Source organism: Saimiri boliviensis, chromosome 2, assembly GCF_048565385.1.
Source record: "Saimiri boliviensis isolate mSaiBol1 chromosome 2, mSaiBol1.pri, whole genome shotgun sequence".
NCBI lineage: Eukaryota > Metazoa > Chordata > Mammalia > Primates > Cebidae > Saimiri > Saimiri boliviensis.
This window is the reverse complement of record NC_133450.1, coordinates 206,354,611-206,367,180: the sequence shown is the minus strand read 5'-3', so window position 1 is coordinate 206,367,180 and position 12,570 is coordinate 206,354,611. Positions and strand designations below refer to the sequence as shown.

The following is a 12,570-nucleotide window of genomic DNA, read 5'->3' as shown; positions in this document are numbered from 1 at the left end:
TTTTTTATCTTTTGTAGAGATGGAGTCTCACTATGTTGCCTAGGCTGGTCTTCAACTCCTGGGCTCAAGTGATTATCCTACCTCAGCCCCCCAAAGTGCTGGGATTACAGCTGTGAGCCACCATTCCTGGCCTATAATATATCTTATGGATGAGTTACAAAAATTTATGTGTAATATGATATTACTAGCGAAATAAAACATAGTATATGTTTACATATGTGCATGGGGGAAAATTAGGAGGAACCACATCAAACATGTATTAGTAATTATTGATGGGAAATGGGCTTGGGGAATGGGGGTTTGATTTATTTTATTCAGTTTAGTCATGTTTAGAACTTTTTGGTACAGGTTTGATGCCTTTATATTACCAGTTAAAAAACCATATATAATGCCAAATAAATAAGTATTTTCATCTGTAACATAAATTAAAACTTTAAATTCCCTCAAATAAATTTAACAAAAAATATGCAAGACCTATATAAAATTTTTTTCTAAACCTTTGGGAAATCTTAAAAGAAAATTTACATAAATGAAGAGACACAATCCTGTTCTCAGAGGAGAAGACTGTATTGTATAGATTTGAATACTCCCCTTTTAAATGTATAGTTTGAAATATAATTACAATAAAAGTCTCAATGATATTTTTGGGAGGGGTAGGGAGAAGGTAAGGACTGAATCATAAAGCTATAATTAAAAAGTAAACTGAATTTCATTTAAAAGAATGAGAAGGGGGAAAATAATTTTTAAAGAAAAGCAGTAGGAGGGTACTTGTCCTAATATAATGCATAAGAATTGGAGTGAATAACTATTTGGAAAAAATGAAAAGTATTCTGCCTCATACTATATGCCAAAGTGAATTCCCCATTGATTAAAATATTAAGAGTTAAAAAATAAAACCATAAAATTCAAGGGGGAAAAAGTGACTATTATATAATCCTAGAGTGAATATCATAATGTCAAAGGCAAATAATATTTTTCAAGATTTATAGATATATTGGTCATCAAGAAAATGCAATAAAAACTGCAATGAGATACTACTTCACACCCAGTAGAATGGCTATTATTTTTTTTAATGAAAAAATCGTGTTAGTGAGGATTTAGAGAAAGTGGAACCCTCATATGTTGACAATACGAAAGTAGAATGGTACAGCCCCTTTGTTTATTTATCTATTTATTTATTAATTTATTTTTATTTTTTGAGATGGAGTTTTGCTCTTGTTACCCAGGCTGGAGTGCAATGGCACAATCTCGGCTCACCGCAACCTCTGCCTCCTGGGTTCAGGCAATTCTCCTGCCTCAGCTTCCTGAGTAGCTGGGATTACAGGCACGCGCCACCATGCCCAGCTAATTTTTTGTATTTTTTGTAGAGACGGGGTTTCACCATGTCGACCAGGATGGTCTCGATCTCTTGACCTCATGATCCACCTGCCTCGGCCTCCCAAAGTGCTGGGATTACAGGCTTGGCCACCGCGCCTGGCTATTTATTTTATTTTTGAGACAGAGTCTCACTCTGTTGCTCAGGCTAGAATGCTGTGGTGCAATCTCAGCTCCCTGCAACCTCCACCTCCTGGGCTTAAGCGATTCTCCTATTTTGGCCTCCTGAGTAACTGGGAGGATAGGTGCCCTTCACTACACCCAGTTAACTTTTTTTTTTTTTTTCAGTAGAGATGGAGTTTCACCATGTTGCCCAGGCTAGTCTTGAACTCTGGACTCAAGCGATAGGCCCGCCCTGGCCTCCCAAAGTGCTGGGATTACAGACATGAGCCACTGTGCCCTGAAGTATAGCCATTTTGAAAAACAGTCTGGTAGTTTCCCAAAAAGTTAAATGTAAGTTACCATTTGACCCAGCAATTCCACTCCTAGTTATACACCCAAGAGAAATAAAAATACATGTCCATACAAAAAATCTTGCACACAGATCTGTATAGCAGCATTATACCTAATAACCAAAAGGTGTAAACAACCCAAATGTCCATTAACTGATGAATGGTTAAACAAAATGTGATATTCCATACAATACAATATTATTCAGCCATAAAAACAAATTAGGTACTGATACATGCTACAACATGCATGATCCTGAAAATACTACACTAAATAAAAGAAGCCAATCACAAAAGTCCAAATATTATATACTTCCCTTTATATGAAATGTCCAATATCGGCAAATCTACAGAGATGAAAAGTATGGACTAGTGGTTGCTTAGGGTTAGAGGAGATGGGGGAATTAATGGATGATACCTAAGTAGTATAATTTCTTTTTGAGATAATGAAAATGTTCTAAAATTGATTGTGGTGAATGATTGTAGTCTATAAATACACTAAAAATTATTGAATTGTGTACTATAAATAGGTGAATTATGTGGTATTTGAATTAAATCTCAACAAAACTACTCTAAAGCAAATTATAGATACAACTAAGTCAGAAACATCAATAGTTTAAAGAAATAATAAAAATAAAAGGCTAACATACATTTATGTAATAAGTATCCTTACTATAGAAAGAGCTCTTTCTGAATTAATAATTAAACTATAAAAAGACCAATAGAAAAATGAGCAAAACACTTGAACAGGCTATTCCCAAAAGGGGCAACACAAGTGACTAGAAGGCATATAAATAAATGTTCAACATCTCTAATAATGAAAGAAATGAACCTATTAAAAAATGTAACACTGTAATAATATATAGTGTTGGTAATGATGTGAGGAAATAAACATTTTCTTATCCAGACTACCTCAGTTTGCTTGATTGACAGACTGGTTTCCTTGAAAGCAAGATTGTCAGTGCTACAAAGGGAAAATCTCAGGCAAAGCAGGATGAGCTGGTCAATCTAAGACGGAATTACAAATCAGTACAACCATTCTGCAGGGTAATTTGGCAATAGGATAAATAATCCATTTTATAAATATATAACCTTTGGCCCAGAAACTCTACTAACAGGCATTCATTCTAACAAAACGTTCATTCATTCAACAAATTTTTGTTTATTTCTTTTTTCAGATGAAGTCTCACTCCTGTCCAGGCTGGAGTGCACTGGCACAATCTTAGCTCACTGCAACCTCCACATCCCAGGTTCAAGCAATTCTCCACCTCAGCCTCCCTGGTAGCTAGGACTACAGGCATGTGCCACCATGCCTGGCTAATTTTTATATTTTTGGTAGAGACAGGGTTTCACTATGTTAGCCAGGCTGGTCTTAAACTCCTAACCTCAGTGATCTACCCACCCTGGCTATCCAAAGTGCTGGGATTACAGGCATGACCTACCACACCTGGCTGAACAAATATTTGTTTAGAGTCAAATGTTTACTAGGTGTTGAACTGGATGCTGGGGATGCCAAGTTACACTTAAAAGGATGCTTTTTTTTTCATTCAGAGACAGGGTCTCACTGCTGGAGTGCAGTGGCGCAATCACAGCTCACTGTAACCTTGAACTCAGGCTTAAGCCATCCTCCCACCTCAGCCTCCTGTACAAGGCCTTTTATCTGAAGTTTTTGTAACAAAGAAAAATTGCAAGCTACCTGAATGTTAAACAACTGAAGATTACTGAAATAAAGCATGTTTCATCTACACAATGAAATACTCCACAGGCACTAAAAACAGTGTTGTAGAAGAATATTTATTGAAATGGAAACATGGATACACTACGCTGTTAAATGGGGGAGAAAAAGCAGGTTAGAAATTGTACCAGTAACCCCAATTTGCAAATAAGATATATGTGTGTAAAAACAAATGCTTGACAGGACACATCCCAAAATGTTAACGGTGGTTTATCTCTGAGTGCTGGGATTAAGGATGAACTTCATTTCCTTCTCCTGGTTCATCTGTATTAAATGTTTTCCTCATAATAAACATTAATCACATGGATTACTTTTGCAACAACACAACAAAAAAGTCAACTGCATTTAAAACAAAAACAAAAACAAACAAACAAACAAAAAAACACCTTCCCATGCCCCATGAGTGGAAACCCCAAGGAAGATGGCTATAGAAAGTCAGATACATGTTCACTGCTTGATTTTGCAATTAGAGCTACCATTACCAAGTACCTACTGCATGCCAGGCATTACAACAGATCCCCTTTGAGCTTCACAAGACCCCAGTGAAATTGGCATTCTTGTCTCATTCTACAGATGCTCTGTGACCAACCAGTAATCCCATGACTAGTGAGAGGAAGAGCTAGGATTTAAACCCTGACCTGTCTGTCTCTAAATCTGCAGGAGCCTGCTACTACCTAGGCTGCCTCTGTTTGCGGGAAGGGAAAGGTCCTGAGCCACTAAGCCCTCTGTCCTGCAGGCCAGATCTAGGCTGGCCCTTGTCCTTCCTCCCTGCAGACAGTCCAAAGAAAAGAGGACGAGTCAGCAAGGGAGGGGACACCAGCAAGAGGAGGCGAGGCCCTAGACAGCCAGCTGGCTGAGGACAGGGCTCAGGGTGGACCAGCCGGGGACTCCTCGCCTGCCGGGCGACTCTCAGGAAGCCTGACCACATCCGGTCCCAGTAGTTCCCAGGCTCTGTGTGTCCAAAGGCAGTGACAGCAAACCTCACAAAGCCTGCAGCCACTGTGATCAAACAGCCAAGGAAAAATGGGCTGCCATCTGGGCCCTTCTTCCTTGGCTTGCTCACCACCAGCCAGTGCTTTCTGCCCTCTGGGCCTCCAGGACCTCCTCACCTGGATGAGGAGGAGGTGTGAGGGCTGATGGCTCCAGGAGCCTCCCAGCTGGAATCCTGTGACTCCATGGGACTTCCTCACATGGGGCCTGGCAGGAAGAGGAAGGGGGTGAGGTCTCCCCACCCAGCTCCAGAAGGAGCCCACTCCTCTTCCCCTCAGCTCCATTCCCACTGCTATTTTTAGAACAGACCGCAGGGAGCGTCTCCACCAGCCCCACCATGCTCCTCACCGCAGGTAAAACACAGCAGCCCCATTCATTCTGCTCCAGCAAGCATACGCCAGGAATTTACAGACAAGCCGGAGGACTAGACAACCTCTCCCCATGCCATTAGCTGAGCTGCTTTCTCACTATTTCCGTTACAGCCCAACACGGTGACTTAATTTCCTAAGGCCAACACAGTGAGTTGCAGAGTAAGACAACTCCAAGACCATCTGTGTACCCTCCCCCACCCCCAGCCCAACAGAACCGTCAAAAGTCACCAATTACTTGCCCTTGGCCAAGTTTTTGCCTCTTTCGGTGTTGGTTTCACAACCTAGCTTGTTAATTAATTGATCTCAGTGGGGAGGGAAGAGGCTTTCCAGCTTCACATTCAAAGTTTCTATGGTTCTACCAATATTCTAGTCACTCATAAAATAAATACTATGTTTCCAAAGTCCACCTGAGTATTGATTACAAGTCCCTGAATGCATTTTCCCACTCAAAAGTATGTTACGGTGGTCAGCTCCTAGGCTAGCCTACTTAACCCTTAATACAGTCTTCTATCAAGTAGAAATGGTAGAAAACTATATTGCAATAATAGACTGAAACCAAAACAGAAACCCACTAACACTTAGGACAATTTTTTGAAAATTTATCTTGGGTAGTGTAAACTGAGCAAAAGGGAATAGGTATCAAAGGTGACAAAAAAGTCAATGGCAGCTTTCGGGGAAGAGTCTAAAGGAGACTTCTGACCACACCAAAAACTAAAGGACCGTATACCAGTGACCACAAATTCCACTTGGAAATTGTCCTGGTGCCTTGGACTGGTTGTTGGAAAGGTTAAAGAACGTACTTAGGTTGACGCAAAAGTAATTGTGGCTTTCGTCATTACTTTTCATGGCAAAAACCACAATTACTTTTGTACCAATCTATACATTGGTGAAGTTCAAACAAGAGTCCAGTGTGCGTTCAGCCACCCGAACACAAAGGAAGGAGGGACGGGGAAGATATTGGGTTGGAGAGCCTGTCTTGTGCTGGCCTCCCACGGGGGAGGCTGGAAGAGGCACTTCTTGGGGTGAGGAGGCAACAATGTGCTCATAATTTGGGTGTCTGTGATGAGGATCCCTTCCTGTCTAAATATACCTATGTGTGATGAGTACATGATGAATATTCACCAGGAACAACATTTGCATGGAGCCATACACATATACTCTGTTTCAGTGTGAAAACTAAAATGTCTGTTCCCTTTCTTCTTTTTGTCTGCTATTAGAGGACCACAGCTTTGCAGTCTGCCCATTCTCCCCTTTGAAATCCCCCATGGAACTGTTTCAATGGAACACTATGCATCTCGAGACCATGACTGTGATGAAGAACCTAACCAATTCTCACCCTAGACGAGGGTTTCTACCTTTTCTGAGGGGAGTAACTACTTTATCCTCATCTTTATTGTTATATCCTGATATTCTGGAAAAAAATGACTCCTGGAGACCATCTGAATTCAACTCCCTCACTTTTCTTGGTAAAAGAACAGAGGATCAGAGATGTGAGGCGTTTTGTTCAAGGTCACACAGTGAGTACCAGCAAAATCAGGACTCGAGGTAAGATTTTCAGAATCCCTCTCTGGTCTTCTCTGCGAGCAAGGGGCTCGGTGAGAAGTAAGCCCCGCAATCCACAGCAGCAGCTCCAACAGGGCTCCCTTTCCCTCTGGGGATTCCCCAGTGTCAGCATGGGAACATGGCGGCATCCATGACTCTGAAGTGAACCTTCATTGACCAAGTGCAGAACCATGCTCTGGTCTCCACAAAGCTGAAGTACAACAGAAAAAGTTCTGAATCCAAAGAATCAGGAGCCCTGAGTTCTGGTCCTGGCTCTGACACTAACCCTGGCCAGGTCACCTCTCTTTTTGCACCTATTTCCTCATCTAGATTCTAGAATATAGAAGAGTTTAACTGGACAGCCTAATTCAATCCTACAACTTCTACTGAGGACCTACTATGGACCAGACAACAATAGAATCAAAGACAAATAAAATAAGATATAACATCCAATTGCACCCAAGAAGCTCACAGTCGTCCAAGTGCTAAGGATGAATTGTGCTCAGGGTGAAAAAAATACTCTGGGAACCATGAAGGTGGAAGTCAGAACTTCTGATGCATGCCTGAGAAAGGTATTCTCAGAGGAGCTACTAAGCCTTGAAGGTTGAGGATTGCATCCGGCAGGGACAGCCAAGGAGGGTAGGCAACGTCAGTCAGACGAAACAGCCTACCAGTGAATGTGCAAGGTGAGTTTAGAGAGGGGGAAATAGGGTGGTGTGGCCGGGCTCCAGGACAAAGCAGGAGTGTAGTGCTACTGAGGAGAGCCTGGAAAGCCAAGCTTTATTCTGAAGACAGTGGCCTCCCGCAATGGTCTTTAAGTAGGAGTGTGGGAGCTCAGCCTCCCTGGCCCTCCCAGCTTGGATAGTCTGCAGTTACAGGAAAGCTATACAGCAAAATAATCAAAAGCAGGTGCCCTGCAGCTGGGTTTCAATCCTAGCCATCCAATAGCTGTGTGACCTTGGGCACGTTTCTTAACTTCTCTGGCACTCAGCATCTTTATCTCTAAATTGGGCATAATGAGAGTAAATGTATAACAGGAATAACACACCTCATAAGTCTGCATGAGGATTAGATGAGACAGAGTAGCTGAAAAGCTTGGCTCTGTGCCTGGCTTATCTTGTAAATGCCCATGAGATTACCTTCTGTTATCATTCTACCTTTAAAACCGAGGACCTGGGAACAGTTTGGAGGATAGATGGCCCTATTCAGAGAAAGTCTTCAGGGAAGAGAAGGTGAAGACGGGGTAGAGGGTAAGGTTGCACTGTCTTCATCAGGAGCTAAAAAAAGAATAGCAAGACAGCGGGGAGGACAGCTGGAGGCTGCCTGGAAACAGCTAACCTTTTTAGGGAGAAGAGTCTACACCTCCGGGTGGGGGAGATGGCTAAAGTCAGATCCATTTGATTCCCACTTACTCAGGGCTGAGATTCTAAATCAGTCGATTAGCAAAATCTGGGCACAAAACCTGGCAGGTTCAGCATGGGCAGGCTCTCTCTGTGCCCTCAACTGGTCTCAGGTCAAAGGCCTCCTTCCAGTACTTACGCTGGGCACGAGCAGGCCTGAGCCTGAAGCTATCCCTCTCTGCCTTTGGCCAACATTCCATCACTGCCAAGCACTTCATGACTGTGTCTGTTGATCCTCTTGATGCCAAATTCGAAAGGGGAAGGGGTGTAACCTAACCATTCCAGAGCCCACTGAGAGCCTGTCTTAAGAAGCTTGATCTGATCTCTCATTTTAGACTTTTTTCAAATCTTGTGGGAAGCTATTGATTTTTTTCAGCCTATGCCACCCTCAGGAAAATGAATTCTGGAAGGTTATTCTCCACTGGGTGGAAAATAAGGCATCTCATTTTATTTATCCTAAAACACCCCCTCTACAGCTTGATGGGCCATGGCTTCTGACATGCTGGATTATCACTCTCTTGCCTCTTCCTGGAGATGATTGATTTCTCTTACTTCTATTCCTAAAAGGCAAACTTTTTTTTTTTAATCTGAAATGAGCGGTAGATTAGGTTCAAAGGCCTTGGCTTGAGAGCAAGCTTGGCCCTTACCATTGCATGACCTAGGATAAAACATTTAACTTCTCAGAGCCTTGGTTTCTTTCATCCATAAAACAAGGCTGCTGGGAGGCTGAGAGGGGATCGTGCCTGGGCACCCCAGTTGCCATCTCCAAAGCTCAGGCTCTCACCGTGGGGTGTTTGCTGCGGAGAGCCCTTCCATATTGCAAAATTGCCTGCATCTCCACTTTGCGAAACCCTCTTGGTGCCTTGGTGCCATGTGTGACAAATGAGGGCTTAGGCAGTATAATTTTTTGGGGAAAAAATGAAGAATAAAAATACAAGACATATATAAATAAATGTCATTATTTCCAAAAGGTCTGCAATGTCCCAACTCCCAAATGGCCAAAGACTCAGGCCAACAGAGATCCAGGCCTGACAGCTTACAGAATAGACCAAGAATTTTAAAAGACCCAAAGCCTGAGACATTAAAAAAGAAAGAAAGAAAGAAAGAAAGAGAGAGAGAAAGAAAGAAAGAAAGAAAGAAAATGGGATCAGAGGATCAGAGGGTGTGTGGGGAACTAAAAGGATCACTTTGTATTCCAGTTGAACAGATGGTCTTTCCAACAATACGTGGTTGTGCTCCCATCCTCCCAGCTCTTGGGCCTGAGACACCAAACCAAGACAATTGGCCCATCAGGAAAGAGGCCATTGTGTGCTTCTTAGCATGATTTATGTGGCAGGGAGGGGCTCGGCAATGCTTCCCGTGTTTATATCTCTCAAGTGTAATTTCGATAGCTTGTTCATCATCCTGAACAGCTAGGATGGACTGGGATGCTGGACAGCAGTGGCCATCAGGTCATATTTCATCTTTTCAAGCCTGTGGAGCCAAATTAATTGTTCTATCGATTTGAGAGGCAGAGTAGCAATGGTGCTGTGGCTCACCACAGTCAATGCCCAAGGCCCACCAGGATCTGATGTCTGCTTCCCTAACAGCCGGGCCTGGGACCCTGATGTGAGCATCTGCTTGACTCAGCAGCTTGTCAGGACAGGCTGGGTGAAAAGTCCTGTCTCCGGGGCTGCATGCTGCATTCAGATTGTCCGTTTCTTTGTGGCCAGAGCTCTTGTCCTCTGCACCTGTCTGGTAGGCAGAGGTAGGTCACCAGGTCCAGGATAGATGAGCTTGCTGCCTTCCCAGACAGGCGAGTCTCCTGTGCCTCACATTCCCCTTAATGTCATTTTGTGAGGGAATCAAATGAAATCAAAGTGCAGCTTGCTGTCTGTGCAGACCCAGCTGCTCATCCTCTCACAATTCCCCCCAAGGGCTGAGCCCTGGCAGACAGAGATGCTGTGTATCACCGGTCCCAGTCCAGGCAGCATCTACTCCTCTGCTGGGTGGGGGCACTGGTCTGGTCACAGGCAGATCCAGCCCATCCCCTGTTAGACTGTTGAGTCAATGTGTCTGATCTTTCCTACGTTGAGAGGAGGGTAAGTGGGAGGTAAGGGGCGTATTCTCTTCTAAGCCACTATTTTTGGGATTCAAGTGGCCACAGCAACTGAGCAAGCTCACAGGGCACAAGAACCTTTCTCTAAAGATCCTGAGGTCTTACACAGCACAAAGAATTTCCAATGTCAAGGAACCTCTCTTGCCTGAGCCAGCACTCAGCCTCTCTGACCCTCTTTTCCTATGCAAGTGACTCTAATCCTCCTGATACCCTTTTACCTATGAGCTGTGTCCCTCAGACCTGTGGCCTTAGGCTTCCTTCCCTCTGGGTCTGGCAATTAGAAAAGAATATAAGGGCTGCCCAACCTTGGGCTCCAGCTGGAGGTGCAGCAGGCAGTGAGTGGGCTGGGCTCGAACCACTGTTCTCTTGGTCGGTCTTCCCTCAGCCATGTGGCAGGACAGTCTCCACTAGAGCTGCTAGGCCACCCCCAGCCCAGTCCCTGGCCCTTGGGAGCCTCACAGAAAGCAAACCAAACCAGTCTCCAGAGCAGTGTGTGCCAGCTTCCCATCAGAATGCTCAACATGGGATAGAAAGACAGCACAACAGCCCTTGCTAAGGCCTGAGCAGCCGTGAACTCTCCCACCTTGGCCAGGCTGAGCACTCACTGCTCCCAGCTTCCAGGAACACTCCTAGAACTCAGCACTGCTTCCCCACCCCGCACAGGCCTGGCCAGAAGGGGGCTCTGTGAGAAAGGTCCTAATCCTCATCCACATCCACTGATCGAGCAGGACACTGAGAAGGTAGGCAGGCAGGGGGATGGAGCAGGGAGTCATCTCTTCTCCTCCAGAGCCTGGCATTCACAAATCCACCTCCCCAGCCACCATCCAGGACAAGCCACCAGGACAGTCCTCACCTGGAGGACTGAAGGGGCTCCTAACTGATCTCACATCTACTTGTACCCCTCATATATGAAAACTGATCTTGTAGAAATGTACCTGTGACTCCCTTCCTCAAAAGCCTTCAATGGCTCCCCACTGTATCTGGAATGAAATCAATAAGACATCAACCATCAAACCCTGCACAGTCTGGCCCTTACCCACTGTGTCTTGCCCCTCACTAAACTCCAGCCACACTGGCCTGCTCGCCAGTCAGCTTGCCGAGTTCCTTCCTGTCTCAAGGACTCTCCGCGTCCTATTCCATCTACTGGGAACACTCTTCTCCAAGTCCTAGACTGGCTCCTGCCTCTCCAGCCCATGGGTCTCTGTTTAAAAGTTACGTCCTTCCCCAGCCCCCCCGACACACACAGCAACCTAAGTACAATTCCCTCTTAAAGAAATCTGTTTTTTTTTCCTTCATAGATGATCAGAGCTTGCCATCATATGTATGCATGTGTGTATGTTGGTGATTTATTTAATGCTCACTCCCAGTCACACTGAAATCCTGATGAGAGCAAGACCATGTCTGTCTTTTTCTCCACAGTATCCCCAGCTCCTAGCACAGAGCCTGGCATAAAGTAGATGTGCCTGAAATATCCATCGAATGAATGAGCCAATGTGTACAGGTGAAAAATGAGTGAATGGGCGGAGATGTCCTCTGGCAGCAGCAGATCATGGCATTGTTCTCCATCAGGATGACCTCTCCCGACCTCTCCTGCTGCCCCCAAGGCAGGTGCAGGAGCCACCACTGGAAGCCCAGTTGCAGAGTGTCCTCCTCTTCCACCTCCTCCTTCTCCTCCTCCTTGGAAGGAAGAAGCCTCTGAGTCCTCTCCTCTTGGGGCTTTCTGCTGCCAGTCTGTGCATGCCCACAAGGCCTCTCACACCACTGTGGTCCTTCTGTTGACATCCACACGCACCCTTAGGACCACTCCCTTCAGATGACCCTAGGCCCACCATCTTGGTCCTCCGTTTCAGGTCCAGTTGAGGTGAGGTTACTGTGTGGTAGGGGATGCCCAAGAAAGGGTTAAGTTGCCAGAAGCAGAGTCCCGCCCTTGGGTTTGCTCAGCCAATCAGAGTCTGTCCTGATGAGGTAAAGCTTCTATCCTGGGTGGCATTGGTTGAGTTGACCGGCCCCATCTCCTGCTGGAGAGAGCCGAAAGGGTGGAGTTTCTGTGGAACCAGACAGAACTGGAATTAGCTCGCTGTCTACTCAGGCCGGGGGGGCTGCCTGACTGCAGGACCTGCCTCTGCTCCTTTCTAAGGCACTCACACACCCCGGCATCTCCAGGGCTGTCTTTAGTGGCCCCAGTGGAGATGACAAGGTGGCATGCACCTCAGTGTCAAATCTGGGAGAAGTCTTAGAGCCAGAGCAGACAAGGAAGCCTCAGTTTCCCTGCCTGGGCCCCTAGAATATGGCAGGTGTCTACCAGGAAGTGACATGGAGCAGTTGTCACATATGCTCCGAGCACCAGCAGCAGCTTCAATGAACAAGGCCCCCGATGAATCTTCCCATATGGACAGCACTTTAAAGCCATGGCAGTAAGAAGGATAGCAGCTAGTTCAGAGTTCGTCTTGAATGCCACTTTGCCAAGCACATCCTGAGTTTAATCCTCACAAGAAGCCTCTTAATCCATCCACTTTACTGGTGCAAAAACTGAGTCTCAGAGAGGCTAAGTGGCTCACCTGAGGTCACATCGCTTCCTGTATTATTTTGAACTACCTCTCATGTCTGTCTC

The 12,570-nt window shown here is 45.2% G+C and overlaps 1 protein-coding gene across 15 annotated transcripts in view; it reads right to left on the bottom strand.

Annotated features, from left to right (window-relative positions):
- Positions 1 to 12,570, bottom strand: part of RGS3 (regulator of G protein signaling 3) — a 158,526-nt gene that overhangs the window by 44,865 nt on the left and 101,091 nt on the right. For 2 of the 15 annotated variants that reach the window (XM_010335932.3, XM_039474755.2), the window contains one exon: positions 3,826 to 12,004. The exons of the other annotated variants lie outside the window; for them this stretch is intronic. In XM_010335932.3, the coding sequence (XP_010334234.1) occupies positions 11,897 to 12,004 (108 nt within the window). In that variant the 3' untranslated portion in view covers positions 3,826 to 11,896. Of the gene's footprint in view, positions 1 to 3,825; positions 12,005 to 12,570 lie in introns of those variants that run through there. 15 annotated transcript variants of the gene reach the window in all.